Below are 20,364 nucleotides of genomic sequence, written 5' to 3' on the forward strand. Positions count from 1 at the left end.
TCCGTTGTGAGTTTCATGCTTTCACATGGATCGCATGTAAACTAAATTATTAGACTCGAAATTCCTGTACTCCTTACCTTGTGTGTAAGCTTCATGATATCAGAATACACTGTAATTATGATTTCAGTCTACCCTTTTGTGCTTTTTTAAGGTAAGACTTCATTGTTCCAATAATCCAATCAATGAATCCTGAAATTCCCTTTATAAAATATACTAGGTTGCTATTGGGTTGTTAAACCTTTGAGATTATAGTCTCTGTAAATTTGTTTATACTCAAATATTTATATGTAAGTTTACATGCAAGGGTATTATTCTATTCTTTCCACATGGATCATGTATCAAAAGAAAATGCTAAACTGCACTTAGGCCTCGTCAGCTTTCTGAAAACTAGAACTCAGTTGGAAAGTTAAACAACAAATGAGTTGAGGTCATGGATCTCTGTTTATGATATTCCTTTGAATTTTCTCCTGCATTCCTATATTCTTCTTGGGGATTGGCAGATCCCAATGCATCTGAATAACTCAGATAAAGTTACTCCTACTTAATGCTAGGAATCTTCATTCAGCATTCTCTGTGACTTGCCTGTAGATCTCAGGTTAGGGGACAGATAACCTTAGAGGTAATTCTGAATGCTCTCTTATAATGTTTTTCTCTTTTTGCTCATAAAAAAGAGAGGGGAAAAAAAAAAAGAAGGGCTAGGTCGTCAACCGTTCTGTTGGATTGACGTTGTAGATCATTCCAACAGGACGAGCTAGGGCTGGGGCAGCGATGGCAGCAGGAACACTGTTAGTCTGGACTGTGGCTAGGGCGTTGAGAGTAGCGGCATCATCAATGTACTGGAGAGAGAGACCGATGGGCTGGAACGGGTAAACGTCGTTATCAATGGATCCGAGAAGAAAGGCTTGGGCAATGTCTTCATTCTCGTAGTGAGATTGGCGAACAGTGCCTTGAATGTCGATCAATCCGGCTTCAATCGGAACGGTGCAAGTGGTCCAAAATCAACCTCTTATATTGTTTAGATCAATGGGAGCTAGCACAATGTTGCATGCGCGACATGCTTCAATGAAGCGTCAGTAGTGCCCTTCAGTTGGATTCTGGGCTTCAGCACGGCCATAGTGATTCATGGTGGTGGTGGTGCTGGCATAGATAGCAAGTATGTCTTGTGGGCCATCAACCACCCGGAGTGGACCGATGGATGATAGTGTGGAGGAGAGAAAAGCTGGAAACTCCATCCGGTTGTTGACCGGAGCTCGTGGGTTCATACGATCGGTAAGAGTCGCAGGACTAAACCTCTCAGTAATAGCATGAAGTCGATTGTAGCAGACGAACAGTGCGTAATCGCACATTGCGTGGACGTCGCCTTCAATAGCTTCATCGATTTGAGCGGAATTGCCGGTGTACATGGTAAATATACACCTCGCGCAAACGTGCGCGGAGCAGAGTGCTCAATGCTTCCAAGTCAATCGTCAGTACGGTGGCAGCACCGTAGTGAAGAAAAGGGCGAGTGTGGACGCGAGTGTCGCCGATAAGGATGGTGAGTGGATCTTCGTTGTTGTTGGCCATTTGCGTAATAACAGGTTTTTCTTTTTCGACGAAGAGAAAAAGGGTGGATTTCCTTCGGTCGCGTGAAGGAACCACCTCCACCGTCGAACTCTGGTCAGGTCCGAGAGGAGAGACGGGAGAGTCAAGAGACCAGAATGGAGGGAGAATTCGGATTTTGTAGAATGGAGGTGTAAAATTCACTTTCAATTTGGACCGTCAGATCACCTCATGCCATGTGTCGTCTTCACAGGGTGCACTTGACATGCACTTGCGGATTGTGCACTTGAGACGATAAAAATCCTCGTCGAGATATGTGGCACATCAAAATCGAGAATAATTATCACCTCCAATTCATGGGTACCTCCAATTCCTCTAATAGGGGGGAGTGGACCCCACCTTGGGCAATGTTTTTGGGCAGGGGATAGGGTGGTCATTTCTACTCCCATGTGAGGAATTGGAGGAATTGAAGGGCGCAACGAATTGGAGGGGATAACGATTGTCAAAATCAACCACACAGATGAAAAGTTACGGATACTTTTAATCCCAAAACCTAAAATATAATAAATAAAAAATTTTATTTGGGGTCCATGGGTCGACCCAGCTTGACTCGATCCAGGACCAACCCCATTGCCTGGTCAAGGCCAAGTCAACCATGTGTCGCACCATACACCCCACTCACCCTTGTCCCATCGTTGAGCATCGAATGCTCTGCCCCGCACATGCGCCACACACCTATGCCTACCTCATCCCATCACCGTGCGCCAGCCCACCTATGCCCCTGCTTAGGATCTGGCTCCTCTCCAAGGAGTCCATCACCCTGGGAGTGCCCGTGAGGCATCCAATGGCTGGGCTAGTACACATCCCCGCATGGGTCTAGTCAGCCCAGTCGATGGATGCTCACTGAGTACTCCCTGGTCGATGGGGGTGCTGGAGAGGAGCCCAATGCCCTTGCCTAGGCCCATAGGGATAGGGTCAACCCCTTGATCCCCTTACGCTTTATTAGGCAATATATGGGCGATAATCTCGAGCCACCAGGGCTTTCACCATGCTCTTTCTCCGTAGAGTGTGGTATTCAGGTCTTCCTAAGTAGGTCGCACCCGTCCAGCATAGGGTGGCCAAGATTCTGGTCTGGTCGTACCTTCAGGAAGGCTTAGTAAATTCTCTCACTCCAACCCCAGGATTTTCCTTTCCTAATGAGGCACGATTCTACCCACAATGCTTCACTCATCGCCTATAAATAACGGGGTAAATTCCGTCCACGATCATTTGAATTCAATTATTCTTATCTGTTGCTAAGAGTTCTGACTTAGGCATCGGAGTGGAGAAACCGGCATAACCCGACCCTCTCTTGCTAAATCTGTATTGCAAGAATAGGTCGCTCCAACACAGTTTTTGACGCAACAGATTGGCGCCGTCTGTGGGAACGACAGTTACAAGCTTCTCTAAGTTCTAAACCAACCAAGAACCATGACAAGTGAACAAAACGTTGTTTCCACCAATCCCGAGGTTCCCCAGCCTGAGGGAAATCCTGTAGTCCACCGTACAACAAAGAACACTCGCGGCAGAGGACAAGCCGGGAAGCAAACCGCACTCCAAGTAGCGGCAACTACGGCTAGATCCCGGCCATCCGCGGCGGCGACAAGGTCCAGCAGCCACCCACGATCGCGGCTGGCCCAAGCGCAATCCAGGAAGGCGCTCAAGGCACCCAGGGTGTGGGATCTCTCCCCCTTCTGCCACCACTGTCGGAGGGATTCATTCCGATAAACATGAACCCTGATGCGCCAGCCACGGTTGGCCAGGGCGGCCAACCCGGCACCTGTTACAGCACGGGCACCACCCCCACTACCAGTTCTACCAAGACAAGTGCGAGGAGAAGAAAGAACTCTGAGAAATTGGGAAGGGCACAGGACCAGAAGTCGTGTCGGGTCATCCCATCCCTCTCGGAGAAACATTCCCCCTCTAGGGGTTGTTCGGACCAGGGACCTACTTGCTCGAGCTCGAGAGAACTCGTCTCGCGTAATAGAGCCATCGGTTTCAACACCTAGAGAGACCCATGGCCGAACGGAGCTGAGCCGTACCAGACGCTCGGACTCACATACCCCACGAGTCAGCCTCCAAAGATCTGTCAAACAAGGGAACCAGCAGGAGTTAGATGGGCATAATGGCCAGGTCGGATTAGGCGTAAATCGGGTCATGGAAAGCGAGCTTGACCGTAAGCTCAAAGAGATCAATGACAAACTTTTGGGGTAACCTCGGGTCGACCTGGCTTGACCCGAGCTAGGACCAACCCCAAGGCTTGGTAAAGGCCAGGTCAAACATGTGCCATACGCATGCGCCACATCATACACCTCACTCACCCTTGTCCCATCGTCGGGCATTGAATACCCTGCCCAGCACATGCATCGCATACCTAGGCTTACCTCATCCCATCACCGTGCGCCAACCCACCTATGCCCCTGCCTAGGATCTGACTCCTCTCTAACGAGTCCATCGTCCAGGGAGTGGCCAGTAAGGCATCCAACGGATGGGTTGTACACATTTCGGTGTGGGCCCAGTCAGCCCAGCATGCCGATGGATGCTCACTGGGCACTCCCTGGGCAATGAGGGCACTGGAGAGGACCATGACACCCCTGCCTAGACCTGTAGGGGCCATTCGGATATTTAATCAAAAACTCTTGGGACTATAAATAGCCTCAATTTGAGGTCATTCTAAAGGTTGGAAAATTCAAAGTAACAAGAGTTGATTACAAACGTTTTCATTTCTTTTGTTAATGTTTTAAATTTAGTCTTCATCTTCATGTATAACCAAACAAGGCCTTGGTATGGGGTTCTCTTGGCAAGTGGTAGTGGAGTGGACAATTAAGATTATGAGTTTGGCTACCTGGTACAAGGTTAGACGAAACATTGGGATTGCATCCCCTTCCCAATCATGATGGAAAGCAGGCGATTCTTCTACTCAAATTATTTGTTTTGTTTTGTTTCTTTTCTTTTTTTTTTCTGTTTTTTTTCGGGGGTGGGGTTAGATTGTTAGAATTCTTCTCAAGTTTGAAAATTACACATTAAGGTTCCATCGGATTGCAACTTGCAAGGGAAATAAAGGGAAAGGGAAGTGAAATTAAAATTTTTTATAATTAGTATCTAACATGATTTCGTAATTAACTGTTAAATATTCTAAATTTGATTATTAAATTTTAATAATGATTGGGGTTGGCATACTTTATGGGAAAGCGTGCCCTTTGTGCGTGTACAAGGGCCAATGAGAGCACGTGAATTGACATCATGGGGGTGGGGCGCTCATTTCACCCCTTGTGTCTAGGCAGTTCACTCCCCCATATAGAACTTTTCTCCTACTAATGATTATTAATAAGGGTGTCAATTGGCCTAGTTCTGGGCTATTGGTCTAATTCCTTAATGGTTTTGGCCCGAAGGAGTCAGGACCATAACAGGATCTAAGAACCGGTTCCTAATCAGTTTCAAGCAATCCAAATTATTTTTTAAAAAAAAAATTCCTTAAAACATTCTTTATATATTCAATAATATTATAAGGGAAAAGAAAAGACCCTGTGTGCTAGCGGTGTACCGTATGTCATGATCCTATGTGTCTCTCTCTCTTCCTCATTTTGAGGTGGTAAGGGAGTCATTTCAAAAGGGGAAGAGGGATATAGGTTGTTAGCATACGGTATACCGCTAGCATACCCATCCCTCTCCCATTTATAATAAAACATTAATTTCATGAGATAAGCAACTTACCATCATTTTTTTCTCAAATCTAAAAAAATAAAGGGCTTGACTTTAGCTCTAATGACCTTTTTAAGTCTTTAAGAATTATATAATATATAGGGTTAGGATGTGAATTGTTTCGATTTCATCGGTTTCGGATCCAACGGTTCCTAATTGGTCTATCGGTTCTAGAACTGTTTGGAGATCAATAACTTAATCGGCAAATCTAGAACCGAACCAATAACTTATCGATAGATCTAAAACCGGCCCAATAAACTATTGGATGGCTCAATTCTAGTTTTTTGCATACTGGTTCAGTCCGATTTCCGGTTATGGTGCCCAATTGAGACCCTTAATTAGTATACTAGGATTGCATAGAAAGGAGTGTCATACTATTCTCGCTGCTGCAATGATGTGATGAAAAAGAACTCTACTCGGGAGTGTGGCCTATACACCAGCACTCCCATGAGTCTATCTCTCTCCTTCTTATATGAGAAGATATCTCTACCCCTTTGTTCTGAGGAGAAGAGAGATAATAGACACATGAGACAGAAAACTCCTTCCCATTTTATATTTAACAGCTAAACACAGCTCTTCCGGACCACCAGCCAGTGGAGCTATGCGCTGGGGTTTTCTGAAGCCACCTAGCCCAGACCATTTGTTTTACAGTTCTATAGTTAGCCAAGCCCAGCTTATAAGTTAGTCCTGATCAGTATAAATTTGAACCCATGAACCCAATTCATGTGGACCATATGTCCAAACATGGCCGTGTCAAAAGAAGACTAAATAGTAATTTTATATTTCACATTAATTAATATGATGGGTTCAAATTTTTACACCACGAACTGAAAATCTATTAATTATGGTAATAAGAAATTTCGCACTTTGTAAGACGACTCAGACCAATACTCCTACTCACTCCTAGTCGAAATCGAGAATGGATAATCTGGGGATCGGTTTTTAGAAACTCAAAGGAGTAAAAGACACTTGTACCCCTGAGATATTTCCTTTTCAGACTACAATTAAGAGTTAGAGCGACATTGTAAGTGAGTGAGAACGCTATCGAGAATGGATAATCTGGGGATCGGTTTTTAGAAACTCAAAGGAGTAAAAGACACTTGTACCCCTGAGATATTTCCTTTTCAGACTACAATTAAGAGTTGAGCGACATTGTAAGTGAGTGAGAACGCTATCGAGAATGGATTATCTGGGGATCGGTTTTTAGAAACTCAAAGGAGTAAAAGACACTTGTACCCCTGATATATTTCCTTTTCAGACTACAATTAAGAGTTGGAGCGAATTTGTGAGTGAGTGAGTGAGAACGCCTGCTGGAGCTGTTCTATAAATACTTTAGTAACTCATCCCCTCCCATTTCAAATATTCTCCATCGTTCTCTGTAATTGTGTCTTTTGAGAGAGAAAATGGCAATGAAGAGAAAGCAATCAGAAATAATAGAAGTTGCTTCTGTTTCTCAGAGAGACACGGCAGTGAAAAGAAAGCTAAGAGAAAATAATGATCCATTAGTGAAGCTTAAGCTGGGGGGTGGAGATACATCGGTTGGACTTGTGAAGAAGAAACTGATGAAAAGTGACCTTAATAATCTCAGCAGATTGATATTGCCAGGGGCAGATGTAAGGAAGCATGTGTTGCCATTGCTTCATCCCTGGGAAGTCCATGAAGTGGAAGGGGGAGATGGAGGAGGAGCAGGACTGATAGTGCGTGTGAAGGACTTGGACACAGGTACACAGCATCGGATGAGTTTTAAGAAATGGGAGAGCAGCGGTTCTTATAAGCTTGGGCTGCGTTGGATTTCAGATTTCGTAAGGAGAAGAAATCTTCAAAAAGACGACATGATCGTCATGTTCTGGGTCGACGACGATTTCGATTCCACCAGGAGGGGCTTCTATTTCTATGTTGCCAAAAGATCCTACCCTCCACCGAATCCTCAGCTCTGCAAATTCGCACAGAAATTCCTCCGTCTTAGCTTGCCTACGCCTGATTGTTCTGATTGGTCATCCATCGATTCATGGGATGAAAACTTCACAAAAAATAACTAGCAGATCAGTTGAGTGGTAGCCGTTCATTAGAGAGGGAATACTTGAGCAATTCAAGAAACTGTTTCTTGAAAATAGATTCATTCATTTAACAGTATTGTCTCTGAAATTTTTTTCTTTTCTCTTTATCGCATGGCATGCATGTATTACTGTTTGAGATCTCTGAAGTTTTCTTCAAGAAATATATATATATATAGTTCTTGGAGAACGCACAAGAATGGCATGGGAATGGTTTCTTCTTAATTCATTGCATGTACCTTTTTCTCCTGAATTCCTATTCAGAATGATATTACAGTTATAATTATTATTCGGTGGTTGGTTGCCTTACGAAAATCATTAATTTTAAGGTTGCAGTAGGCCAGTTTTCATGGTTTAATACTAGGTAAGAGTAAGAGTAATCATGGCCGGCAGCTCGTCTTCTTCTTACATTCGCCATCCAAACAGAGAAAAATTTCTATTTCAGGGAGTACGTGTTTTCTGCTCCTCAGAGTTTCTAAAAACCAATCCTCCTAGTCTTATTTGGATTAGAAAGTGGGTAGTTCGTGAGAGAAAACAGAATCTAATTTCTTGACCACCAATCTACACGTTTTCTAACGGTCATCATGATATGGGTTCCAAGGAAATCAAATCAGTTAATTCCCGCGGCAGGAACCCGACTTCTTCCTATTAAGAAGGTCCAGGCGGGTTATTAACTCATGTGTCTGGTATATGAACCGGATCCGACTCCTATACTTCCGTCTGCCAGGTACTGTCGTGCGCCCTCATACACAAGTGCGGCGGAAAGTGTCGCCTTACCCCTGCTTGGGCAAGGCACTCAGCAGGGTTAAGGCGATACATTCTGCTTTGCTTGTGGTAGGGTGCACATGGCAGTAGGGGCAGGCAGAAGTAGAGGAGTGTGATTGATTTGAACCGTGCCTGTTTGACTCTGATTCTCGTTTATTCTGACATCTCTGCCATCCCCTCTGATATTCATGTACCCGACCCACACCCTAACGCACTCTCCCACACCTTCTCCGTTGGACCCCATCAGTGATGTTAGCTATCTGGCCTAGCCAGTTTCGGTCCTCAGCAATTTAAAGCCCAATACCATTTTTCGCCCATTTATATAATCGGGCTTCATAGGCCAGGGTATAAACACATTTCTATTCGGTTGGTCGGTTACCAATCCATAATCGGACACAAGGTTAACTGGACTAATCAGTCTATAATCAGGTTTTAAACAGTCTATTTGATTACTTGGGCTATAAACTGTCCTTAATTAGGCCATTAACGGCTATAAACGATAGATTACCAATAGGGCTAAGGTGGCAGAAGTCCAAACCAGTAAGTTTTTGGATAGATTCAAGGCCAAATCAATAAAGCTCTTATTTGTTTCAAATGACGTTTGATAATTCTTTAGAACTTGTTAAGCTGGTAACACTTGGGCAATCTTTGCATTGCATGTGTAGTCTCCCTACAGGTTCCATGTCTCTCGAGCCTCTCTTCTTCTATAGTTCTATTACCTCTTCATTACATATTAAACTTTGTGGGCTATGACGATAACACAGAGTCAATTCGATTTCATTTTGGAAGGCTTTAACAGGGACCCAAAGCTCAGACACAATTAATGTGGCAATGCAAAGCATCCCGTTTCATGGCATTTGGTAATGAAGTGAAGAATCCGTTACACATTCACATGGAACAAATCTAATGTAGAATTTGGGCCCAAATAGATGCATAGAAAAATTCCAATATCACATGATCAGCACAGAGAGAGAGAGAGAGAGAGAGAGAGAGAGATGTCACACGGGATATTATAGATCTGTTACTACCTATTGTGAATTTTGAGTTCATTTTATTTCTATAATATTTAGTTTATTAATAATGACTTAAGAGTCAGTGTTTATCAAGGTTTAGAAACCCAGAATCGGACACAGGATCAGAATCAGTCTGAATCCTAAAAATTGAAATTGAAAAGCATAGCAAAAGATTTCCACAAAGATGTGATTTTTGTTGGAGTTTCTTATTCAAAACACTTGTAGATCCTGCGACAAGAAGTAAATTTCAATATTGTGATCCAACTGATAGAAGGAGGTAAAGGAGAAAAAAAGACACTCTTCAACAAGGATCGATACAAACAAATACATTGCAGTATCCAGACCGTACCTTCCAAGGGACAAAATATATAGAAAAAACCCCCACAAGGAAAAAAGATAAGCGATGGAGGAATATGATAAGCAGATTTCAAGTAATACCTTGAAATCCAATGGGTTTATAAAAATGAGTAAAGTATTCAAGAAATATCAATCTTTATGTACAAACAAACACCACCCTTCTTCTACAGCTGCTTTAACAGATCAAAACCAAACTATTGCTCAAATGACTGATGGTAATAAGTAGGAAGCTGCAGAGGCCTACCCACCAAGAATGCATGGTATCTCAACAGCCGATCAGAAGTCACCTGTCTTAATATTTATATCCTGAACTAGACTGTGGTGGTGGGGGCGGCAACCGATTCGGAGTACGACGGCTGCTGGAGTTTGAGCCTGAGCTCGCATCACCATTCTGGGCTGGGTCACTGTACCGCCGGCTGTGACCATTGCCGAATGAACTGGAACGGTCAACTCTTCCATTTGCCGCAGCATCAAATGCAGATCTCCAGTCATCCCCTGCTGAACCGTCAGCTCTCGGGCTGCTCTCTGTCTCCAGAAAAATTAAAAACACAAGCAGGAATAAAAAGAATAAGGGTCAATGATAAAAGTGAAATCTGCTAGTGCATAGCCCAATCCAAAGCAAATGCCAATGGTGCTTGATGCATCAGGTGCATAGTTGACATTCTAAAAGATCCTGCAAATCAACTTTTTTAACCTCAAGGGCACTGAGACAACTAATGGAACAGGATTGCTGCAAAAGGGTTTGTGTAGCCAAGCGAAACAGTAAGGTTTAATTAAGTAGAATTACTGAGCAACGTGAGGCTGCGTGTAAAAGTGCTGGATAAAAGCCAGGAAGAAAGCTACGGCAGTAAGACCACTTTAAGGAGAGTTTTTCTACACCAGATCCTAGGGTCATTATTACTCCCCCCCCCCCTCCTTTCACTAGTTAAATGTCTGAAAATACCCCCAGGTATTTGACACCCGTCCCAATCCAATGATGGGCTGGGGTGTAGAGATTCCCTCCACACCCATGGTGTAAAGCAACTGGGTCCAAAGAAGACGCAAGAATTATTTTTGTTAATTCATAAAACAAGCTATAGAAAACATATTTTTCAATTATTATCTGCTTCTATGTATACATTTTTTGGATAATACATGAATTTACTTCTTTTTGTACATGAATATATTATGGTATTAACTCATGTAGTACCTGCTCCACCACCACTGGACCAGCTGGAGGCAGCAGCTGCTCGATTGTCATGGACACTAAGCTGACGTGTGAGTTTTGAAAGAAGAGAGGACTGTTTCTGATAGCGCTCCCTCCTACGCTTCACATTCTGGTCCTCCAGGAGCAGTTCCTCAATCCTTGCCGTGCTTTGTGCACTGGTGACATACAAAAATAGGTTTTATTATGTAACATTATCACCTCGGTAAGGAGTTAAGAAGAAACATTATAGCAGGATCAAAATGCTCAGGGACATTAACCTGATAGAGCTGTATAATTGATTAAGCATGTCTTCTTTTGCTTTCTCAACTTGGCAAAGAACTACTGCCTACTCAACCAGCAAAAGTAGTCATGTAGGACACGAAGTGGCCTATGTAAGTACCAGAGTTATTTTTTTTTAAAAAGTACAAGAAAGTGTGGAGCCAATGACATTGGCTTACTTTGGGAACATTGGCAGCCAGACTATTCAGAACTGCTTCCACATAACCACGTACTTCCTGAGACATCCATCGGAGCTCTTCTTCCGGATCAGCCGGTTTTCTAGTCATTGTATCCTGAATATTAGCAAGAAAATCAGCAAACTATCATCAAACATTGTTCCACAAATTCTACTGAACCTAAGAAATCGAAGAATATAGCCCCAACACTGTAAGAAAATAAAGGATGGAATCAGTATGCAAATTGAACCTAGATATTTTATAGCCAATGTTCACATTCGAGTTACATAATCAGACTGAAACTAAAATTTATAATGACACAAGGCTAAGCCGTAGAATGTACTCATTCATGAAGGAATAATTCGATCAATATCAACTTACAAGAGAACCATCAGAAAGACTTTGCCGAATGGGTAGACCATCCCCCTTCCCCAGACCCCTGGAGGGCTGGATGACATTTCTTATCTTGTTCACCCACTCAACCTTATCTGCGGCGTTCTCAGCCTTTAATAAGACAGCATTGTGAGCTGCAAGTCAACGGAAATTGAGAAGGATTTGCGAATGTAAATTCAAAGAGAGCAAATAATAGGGACATGGGGAGGGGATACAAGAAATCTACAAGAAGAATAATACTATGATGTAAGCATGCATCACATACCTTTCAAAACAGTCTTATATGGAACCTTGCTAGTTATCTTGAACACAAGGCTAGCTGATTTATCTGGTCCATTGGACTTTTTATCCTTGGAACTTTTTGATGAAGATTCTTCGTCATCTGAAGCCTCTTCTATATTACATTCCTGTCCACATATCCAACAAATTAAAATATGAGAAAATTAGCACACCAAACTTTAAAGTACCCTAGTTTTGATCTTAACACCATGTTGACAACCATGGAAACAGATCAAGGAACATAACTGCAAATTCAGCCCCTTCCTCCTATATTTAAGAACTGCACTTAAAGTTGTTATAACCTGGTTGAAGGCTAGTTTAGTGGGTAAAAGTATCTGATTCGCTTAATTATAAAATAAAAAGATACAGTAAATTGTATGAAGTAAAATATAATAGTAAGCATCTACAAGCTCATTCCATTATCTGCTACTACAATATTCACTACTTTTGATGCCAAATAGAGGCTGCCCATAAGACGCGGCAGCCAAATGGAGTTTTGAAGCAAAATACTCACTTATATTTCAAATTCCAATATATATATATTTTTTCTTTTTTGGATGAATTCATTCAGATTAATATCAATTAGATAGTCAAAAGACTCAAAACTAACCATACAACCCCACCCCCCTCCACCCTGAAGAAAAAGGTGAAAAATTATTTCAGAAATATTAGCTTGATACCTCTAACGTAATGACACCACGAAAATGTCTCTCCTCTTGCTTTTTTGTGTATCCAAGCTGCACAATTAAATTGAGGTCAAAACAGGGAAAATTTATCACTCTAATATAATAACACTGTACCATCTATCTTGAAGATGAGGCATAGTGTTATTATAATAGGGAAACTTAAATAACACTATACCATCGGTTGCTTCAGAATTTAATTTACCTTGCCACTTTTCTCATTTAAAACAAACCACCGTCTGCTCCAGCCATTAGTTTTTGCACTTTTCTTCAATAAAAACCCTGCAGAGATATCAAAATTTAATAACAAATAATAAATCTAAAGATACAGGGGCATAACTCAAATATATCCAAGGTACTGTATTATCTCCAAGTTCAAGCTCTACAAATAACTATTGCACACATGAGTGAGATCTCAAAACTCTTGCTCATCCAAAAAATGAGGGAGCTGACAACATTAGGTGAAAATTGTTCCAACTTCCACCCCCACCCTTTTCTACCAAGAGCTCTGAAAATGTGGGTGACAGGAGCAATCTTAGGCAGATACATTTTCTGTTCCACCTTTGTCATCACTAATAGTCCCGATCGTTGCAGTTCCTATAAATTGCAAAGGGGTCTGAAGCCCCTGAAGTTAGATCAATTTTGGAGTGACCATGACAACGATTCAAACTCATCATTTATTTATTTATTTTTTCCTTTATGAATAATATATTTTGTTAGAGAAGGACTGAAGCCCAAAATAGTTTTATTAGAAAAGATTGAAGTTAAAATAGTACCCCATGTACATAGTAAAGACAACAGCATACTACCACAACTAGAATAATAATCTCCTGAAGGAACTACTATGCACTCAACTACTTTAAACATGCAGAGATGGAGGTAGATGAGGCGGCGAGAGTTCCTCGTCTTCATTGGGTACCAACAAGCAAGGTGTCAAGTATCGATATCAGTCAGCGTATCAGGAGGGTGATTTCAAAAGACATATTGGAGAGACAATACGAGTCACAATAATAGCATACAAATGCTTAAACACATGGATATGCTTAGGATACATGCAATATAATATTTTGAAGCATAGTACACAACTAATAAGTAGTAATTAGGTTTGACCATCTGATGTTAGGTGGTTGGACCCAACATCCACCACATGGCAGATCAATTAGAGGCTAAATTTTGCGTACAAGTATGTCCTATTATACCTTTATTACCTGTCAATCTTGAACTCAATTGGAGTTTACCATGTGGCAGTATACAGTGTAAAAGTTCCATTACATTTTCAAAACCAAACGGATGGCTAAAAACACAAGGGAAAGATACCAATATAGTTTACTCTTTTTTTTCTCTTTTTTGGGTTTTAAGGCCTTTTATCTGTTTTTCTTCCTTCTTAAAATTTGGACTTTTTGATGGTCATTTTCATAATATTCAATGATATGCATGTGTTGGCTCTTAAGGACTTTAAAAAAATTTATATTTTTTCGGGTTGGTGCCAGGACGCAGAAGCCTGCTGTGTTTTGCCTTGTTTAGGTACTACTAACCCACAATATATCCTGTCAGTCAGAATAAAACTGTGAAAAACAATGGCTGGAACCCATATTTAATGGGCCATAATTTGCAATGTCAAGTGATTTAATGATGAGACCGACCTCAAATGAAGAGTTCCTCCTAATACCATCAGAGTCCTAAAACAACCATCAGACCATCACATCCCATCCTAAAGCAGCATAGCAGCCCCCTTACCATATAAAAGCCCAATGAAATTTTCAAAAATCCGTCTCTTCCTGCTGAATCTACAGGAAACAGATGAGAAGAAATAAGAGACTGCGTAGAAGAGAGTTTTATCAAAAAAACTGTGTAATCATGTATCATGCGTGTCTCTGTATAAGAGAGAGAGAGAGAGAGAGAATGGGTGGATGGTTATTCTCAGTGGAGGAGCTTTCTGGCCGTTTTGACCAGCCCCAATGCAGCTATCTTACTCCAAGCGAACTGATGAAGAGCACAACAAGATGAATCACAGCTCTTCCGCATGGGCTTTCCAGAGATTCCTTCAGGAAGCATCAGCATCGGAGAATTTTCCATCTCCACCATCATCCGCTACTGCCGGCTACCCCCCTTTCCAATTGTTGAATTTCCCTCTTTCGTCTCTCGCACTTCGTCTCTCTTAAAGAGACCCAGCAATGCCAGACGTTAACGTGATGACGATGTCACCGAGATGAAGGGCCCTCCATGGGTCTTGCCGTAGCCACTACCGTCATCGCTGCGTCCAGGTGTGTTTCTTCTTCTTCTCCTTTTCCTTATTCTGCTGCTGTACTGCCAGCAGTGGCTGTTCCTGCTGCTGGGCAGAGGCAGTAGCTGCTCTATTTCCAGTTTTAGAGTCTCGGGTCGTATCAACCCATGAGATGGTCAATACGAACCAAGATATCTTTTCTTTTTTTTAACTTTGATTCTCATTTCTGTTTGTATCATCTCTGAGGCCCGATATGGCCATTACGTATTGATTCCTTGCCAGTAAGTTTTTAGTAAATTATTGTCTCTCCTTGGTAGTTGCCATTGACTTTTTCTTTTGGTCCTTTTTTTTTTAATTAGGGAGGGATTGAAGGTGCCGGGGAAGGGGACATTTGAAATTTGAGGTGGCTTGGTGTTTTTCAGGTTTTAGACCTTGTGCTTTGGGTTGTTCCCTTCCATTTTGTTGGACTGTTTCCCTATTTTTTCAAGCTTATCCTCTTTGTTTTGTTGGGAAGTTTCCCTCTATCTTTTTTGGGCTGTTTGCCAATTCCCCAAAAAAAAAAAAAAAAGTCAAATTATCGCTAGATCCCAGATATGAGAGAATTCTGGTCCACTACCCAAACTAACGTGTACAGCTCCTGCACAAACCTGCTGTTATCTCCCCACCAGGCCCAGCAGTCTTCAACGCTGATGTCTCTTGTCCATCCTTCTCTGGTTTTTCGGGCTTATCTTTCATTGATTTCAAGCTTCCTCCAGATTGTTGAGCTCCTGTTTGGGGACTAGTTGCCTACAAGCATCAGACATGTAACCAAGGGAATGTATTGAACTAAAAATATTAGCAGGCATCAAAATTTCAAGGTCTTGAAAACAATAAAGAGGAAGACCCCATACCCTGTTTAGTATGGCTTGCTCAGCTTCTTGCCCTTTTTTTGATGGTCGGTTCTTCTGGTCTTCCTCACGTCGCTGCCTTTCCATCCTAATATGGAAAAAGAATATTGATGAATTAGATACTGAAGCCTTCCAGAGCACACAGACGAACAATCAGGCATAGATAGTTAAGGAAACAATAATAAATAATTATTACAATACACATATTTAGTATCATAAAAATAGAAAAGAATGCCAACACAAAGACCTGCATATGCAGAAGTGGGTAGAGGACACAAGTTAAGATAGTCAGTCAGAAGTAGAGAGAGTACACAAATGTTGGGCTCTTTACCTGATATGGAATGGTCAAATTATTGGAAAAAGATCCCCACGATGCCAGAGTGGAGATTCCTTCCCACACCCTCTCGCATAAGGAGCCGTGGGTCCCACATTGATACTCACTCAGATAAAATGTGGGACCCCTACTGAATGAATCCGTCTCCCACCTTCTCATTAGTGTGGTTTCCCAAGCTAGAGTCATGGAAATCCTCTGCCCTCAAATTTTTACCTATTTGAATGCTTGTAACTACTTGTTATGTTTCTCTTGCATCAAATCTATATTAGCAAGGTCTAAAATTCTAGTGTTTATATGAGTGGGTAGCATTTATTTATATAATTACATTTGTGTTGAAATAGTGGACTACGTAGTTACTTAAGTAGTTTGGTAGTGGTACTAGGAACGTCCTTGCCATGTTGCTATTAGGATCTGTATCCAGAAGTGTAGGACATAAGTGCAGCTCAACTTTTAAATGTCCAGGTTACAATGAAATAGACACATTGCTAAAATTTTCTTTTCTTTTGGGGATTCACTGATTTCTAACCTTGCAAGGAAAACAACATACATCACTTTGTATTTCCAAAGATCCAACCTCTGACATAATGACACATAAAGCAAACTGATATACCAATGAACACTGAAACATCCATTAAAGTAGTACTGATACAGGAGCATCTAAACTTTTGCTTGGTTGTGCTTCTTTCTCCTAGTAAGTTCAGAACACACTAGAAGAACAAAGATTCTGTACACAATAGGAGTCTGTTTTGGTTACATTCTTATTTAAGTTGTTCAGGGTTTTAAGCAAGGTTCAAGAAGTTGGTTTCGACCAAGGTCAAAACCAAAACATTTCATGAAACCACAGATTCGATCGAAACTCTACACATTTCGCAGTTGGTTTTGTTTGACCATATTTTGGCCCGAAACTTCACGGAGACCCTAATTAAGCATCCCTAAGAACAATGGAACCTTTAGATTGTTAATAAAAACATTCAAAATGTCAGTTACATTTCATACCCTAGATTGACAGTGTACGGTATACCTTGGCTGCATATTTCTCAAATATAGCCTATGCTATACATAATTTAATACTACAACAAGAAGCAACAACAAAAATGAACTCAGCCTTATCCGAACTTAATGGGGTTTGGCTACATGGATCCAACAACACAAAACAGGGAAACAAATGTCTAAACAATAAAAAGGGGGATGGGTGATGAGACTTTTTTTTTTTTTTTTTTTTAAAAAAAGGATGAAAGTGAGAGGAATGAGGCCCAGCCCAGCAAGTCAATAGGATCTCAGCTAAATGAGGTCTGCAACATGGATCCTTGCCCTCCAATAGGCTCTATCCAAGGTCATACTTGGGACAGGTCCCAGACAATTCAAGTCCCATCTCACAATTTCTCCTATGGTCATTTTAGGCCTGCCCCTAGCTCTTTTAGCTCCTTCTATAGGAACCATATCACACCTCCTTACTGGGGCGTCCTTAGGCCTCCATTGAACATGATCGTACCATCTCAAACGACTCTCTCTAAGCGTGTCATTGGTCGGGGCAACTCCCAAGTCAGCTCTAATATGATCATTCCGTACTTTATTCTTCCTAGTTTTCCCGCACATCCATCTTAACATCCTCATCTCTGCTACACATAACTTCTCAATATGACACTTCTTAACTGTCCAACATTCTGCTCCATACATCATTGTCAGTCAAACAACATCTTCTATGTCTCCTTTCTTTAATAATGGTTGACAGTATTACAACTATAAATCCATAGGTGAACAATTAACCACTAAGTATTAACCCTTTTTTCTCAAAATTTTGTTGCAGGAAAAGCAAAATTAAAGAAAATTTTAAATCTAGCTTCGTTAAGTCGTAGATTGGACTATGATATCTAACATATAAAAGATTGAAGCCTAATCAATACATATTTACCCTATTTTTGGAAAAAAAAAAAATAACTTTAGAGAAAAAGGGTATATCTCAAACTGTAAATCTTCAAGAAACTTAGCTCAAATGCAAAAAATCTTCGTTATATGTGTTATAGACGTCCAACACAACGTTCCACAAAGATTTGCAACTGGAATGACCAAAAAACTCAAAAGCAAGGGTTGGAGTAGAATTCGCAGATTTTGGTCGAATTATACCAAAATGGTTCGAAACAGTAACCCACCTCGACCGAGATTTAGTATTTAAATCAAATGAATGTACCATTTCGGTGATACGAAACAGAAATTTCAAAACATTGCATTTCCTATATCTCACAAGATTTCGTTCATTTTTCAACTGAAATCTCAAACCATGTTTCTAAGTTGACTTACTATTTCTAGAATCTTTTAACAGTTGAATGATTATGAGTTTCACAATTCTTTATTAAGTGCGATTTAATATTTTTAGTAAATCCTCCACTATACTATTAGTAGTAAGTTTAATAATTTACAAATTGCCAATTAGTAAGTTTTGTTTCGAAATCATATTAGGAGTTCTCATTGAGAGTGGGTCTTTTGAATCTTAGTTTAAATCGGGGTTGACTTTGAGTCTAAATTGGAATGTCTATTAGTCTATGTGTAATCTCATAACCAAGGTTTAAAATCTCGTTTCGTTTCGGTGTTTTGGTCTGACCGAAATTTTCGAGATACCGAAATTTCATCGAAATATGGTATATTTCTATGAGTTTTGCTTTGGTCATTTGTGGGTGTAAAATGCCAAAAATATTGTATTTTTCAATTCGATGTTGCATTTCATTCTGACTCGACCGAGACACTCAAAATTCTTAAAATCTCGACCAAGACGAAACGAATTTTTGTACAATGCTCATAACTAAGACAACAAGCAGTCTTTTTCACATAATTTTAATGGTAAAAGACTTCCCTTATGAGTTGGAGAATGGTACTCTTCACTTAGATTTTGGACGGGCCATATCTTTGGCTGTGAAATCCTTTTGCTGCTACAATCTTCCAGAAAAGCATCTTGTTGGCCCAACAAATACAAATTTTTTTCTAATCGTTAAAGGCTTCTTCTAAGATTAAAGTTTTTCAGATCTTAAAGTTTTTTTTTTTATTACGACCAAAAAAAAATCCTTTTTCTTTATCAATTGACGTTCAGAATTCTAATAGTTGATACAACACAAATTGGACACAGTAGAACTAGGGGAAGCCCAAGATAACATGGGAGCTAAGAGTACATAGTTGCCGTGGGTTAAAATTGAGGAAAATGGGAGAAAGATTCAAGAATTCGAATCCAAGTGTTTTGAATAGGGCTTAGTTGAGTTGAGTTGAGTTGTTTTGTTCAAAACTCAGCTTGTTCTTTTGAGAAACCAGCAAATCAACAGCTTGAGAAACCAATTAAGAGTAGATGAACTTCAAATTTGACATATCTATAGTTGACTGAAAATAGAATCAATAAAAGAATCATGAACTTGGAAGATCATGTGAAAGGTTTCTTTAAGAGCTGATCAGAACCAAAATTCTGATTATAGAACATAAATCAGTCCAATTAGCAAAATATTTTGCATGACCCCACCACAAGTTCTTTTTTCTCCTAATATCCTGTCCCTTGCTATGTGCCTACCAATATCATGTTAGCTTTCAAATAGATCCTTATACTTGAGCTAGAGCCATGACAAAGACAGCAGCACATAGCACTATAGCAGTGAATGAATTAAAAGCACCAACAATCATGTGAAGCCTACCTCCTCTGCACCAGACGGATGAAGTGTTGTGGAGGAACAAAAGCACGCTCCATATCAACTAATGCAACGACCATTTTCTTTGCCTCATTCTTAAACACATCCAATGCAGCACTTGCAATTGCCACAACCTGTGTTTTTTTTTTTTTTTTTTGGGTGGGGGGTTGCAATTGAAGATTATTCCAATAAAGCATCCATAACAAGCCCTTTTGGGGGGGGGGGAGAAAAAAAGAATTTTTCAGTTACCTCTCGCTTGAAAGGGGGATATCTTCCAAGACCTGGTGTAGCATTCGCTGCAGCAGAAACTATATCTACTAGCACCCGGTGGACCTGTTTCAGAGATAACAAAAAATTCACCGAACTAGTAGCATTTTGAGAGAGAAAAAAAACAGAAAACACATTATAAGAACATGAAGTCGCCCCAAGGGTTTACAAATCAACCTTCTTCAGGAAGGTAAGGCTGCATGTAAACATGGTAGCAGTAGATAAGATCACCTGTCTAACTACATTTAAATGAGAATCCTTACAAGGAGGAAATAATCAATGGAATAATCATCCAGGACACCAAAGAACCTTGACGACAATGTATTTTGTCTTTGAATCTTCCTCGTAGCATCTCTAGACAGAGTTCCCACATAACAAAGTATTGTTACCTATACAGTCCCCAGTAGACCGGTGCTATCAAGGCATGTCCCTCCAGCACAAGGCAGAAGGGATACGCCTTTCCTGGCATCTAGGTGCAACACCCCAATCAGGCATAGGCGTTACAGAAGCAGGCGAGCCTAATGT

The 20,364-nt window shown here is 40.8% G+C and overlaps 2 protein-coding genes across 2 annotated transcripts in view; one reads left to right on the forward strand and one right to left on the reverse strand.

Moving 5' to 3' along the window:
- The first annotated feature begins 6,683 nt into the window (after positions 1-6,683).
- Positions 6,684-7,319, forward strand: LOC122644956. Its single transcript, XM_043838316.1, has one exon. It carries the CDS (start codon positions 6,684-6,686, stop codon positions 7,317-7,319), a length of 636 nt encoding a protein of 211 aa, XP_043694251.1.
- A 2,073-nt stretch (positions 7,320-9,392) lies between these two features.
- Positions 9,393-20,364, reverse strand: part of LOC122670100 (dynamin-2A-like) — a 28,424-nt gene continuing 17,452 nt past the window's right edge. The window contains exons 11-22 of the mRNA XM_043867069.1: positions 19,822-19,905; positions 19,579-19,706; positions 15,580-15,664; positions 15,337-15,475; positions 12,671-12,747; positions 12,463-12,519; positions 11,769-11,910; positions 11,492-11,637; positions 11,114-11,227; positions 10,934-11,001; positions 10,659-10,831; positions 9,393-9,994 (exon numbers count right to left, since the gene is read on the reverse strand). Coding sequence (XP_043723004.1) covers positions 9,762-9,994; positions 10,659-10,831; positions 10,934-11,001; positions 11,114-11,227; positions 11,492-11,637; positions 11,769-11,910; positions 12,463-12,519; positions 12,671-12,747; positions 15,337-15,475; positions 15,580-15,664; positions 19,579-19,706; positions 19,822-19,905 — 1,446 coding nt within the window. The 3' untranslated portion in view covers positions 9,393-9,761. The remainder of the gene's footprint in view (positions 9,995-10,658; positions 10,832-10,933; positions 11,002-11,113; positions 11,228-11,491; positions 11,638-11,768; positions 11,911-12,462; positions 12,520-12,670; positions 12,748-15,336; positions 15,476-15,579; positions 15,665-19,578; positions 19,707-19,821; positions 19,906-20,364) is intronic.

This window comes from Telopea speciosissima, chromosome 1 (genome assembly GCF_018873765.1).
Source record: "Telopea speciosissima isolate NSW1024214 ecotype Mountain lineage chromosome 1, Tspe_v1, whole genome shotgun sequence".
NCBI lineage: Eukaryota > Viridiplantae > Streptophyta > Magnoliopsida > Proteales > Proteaceae > Telopea > Telopea speciosissima.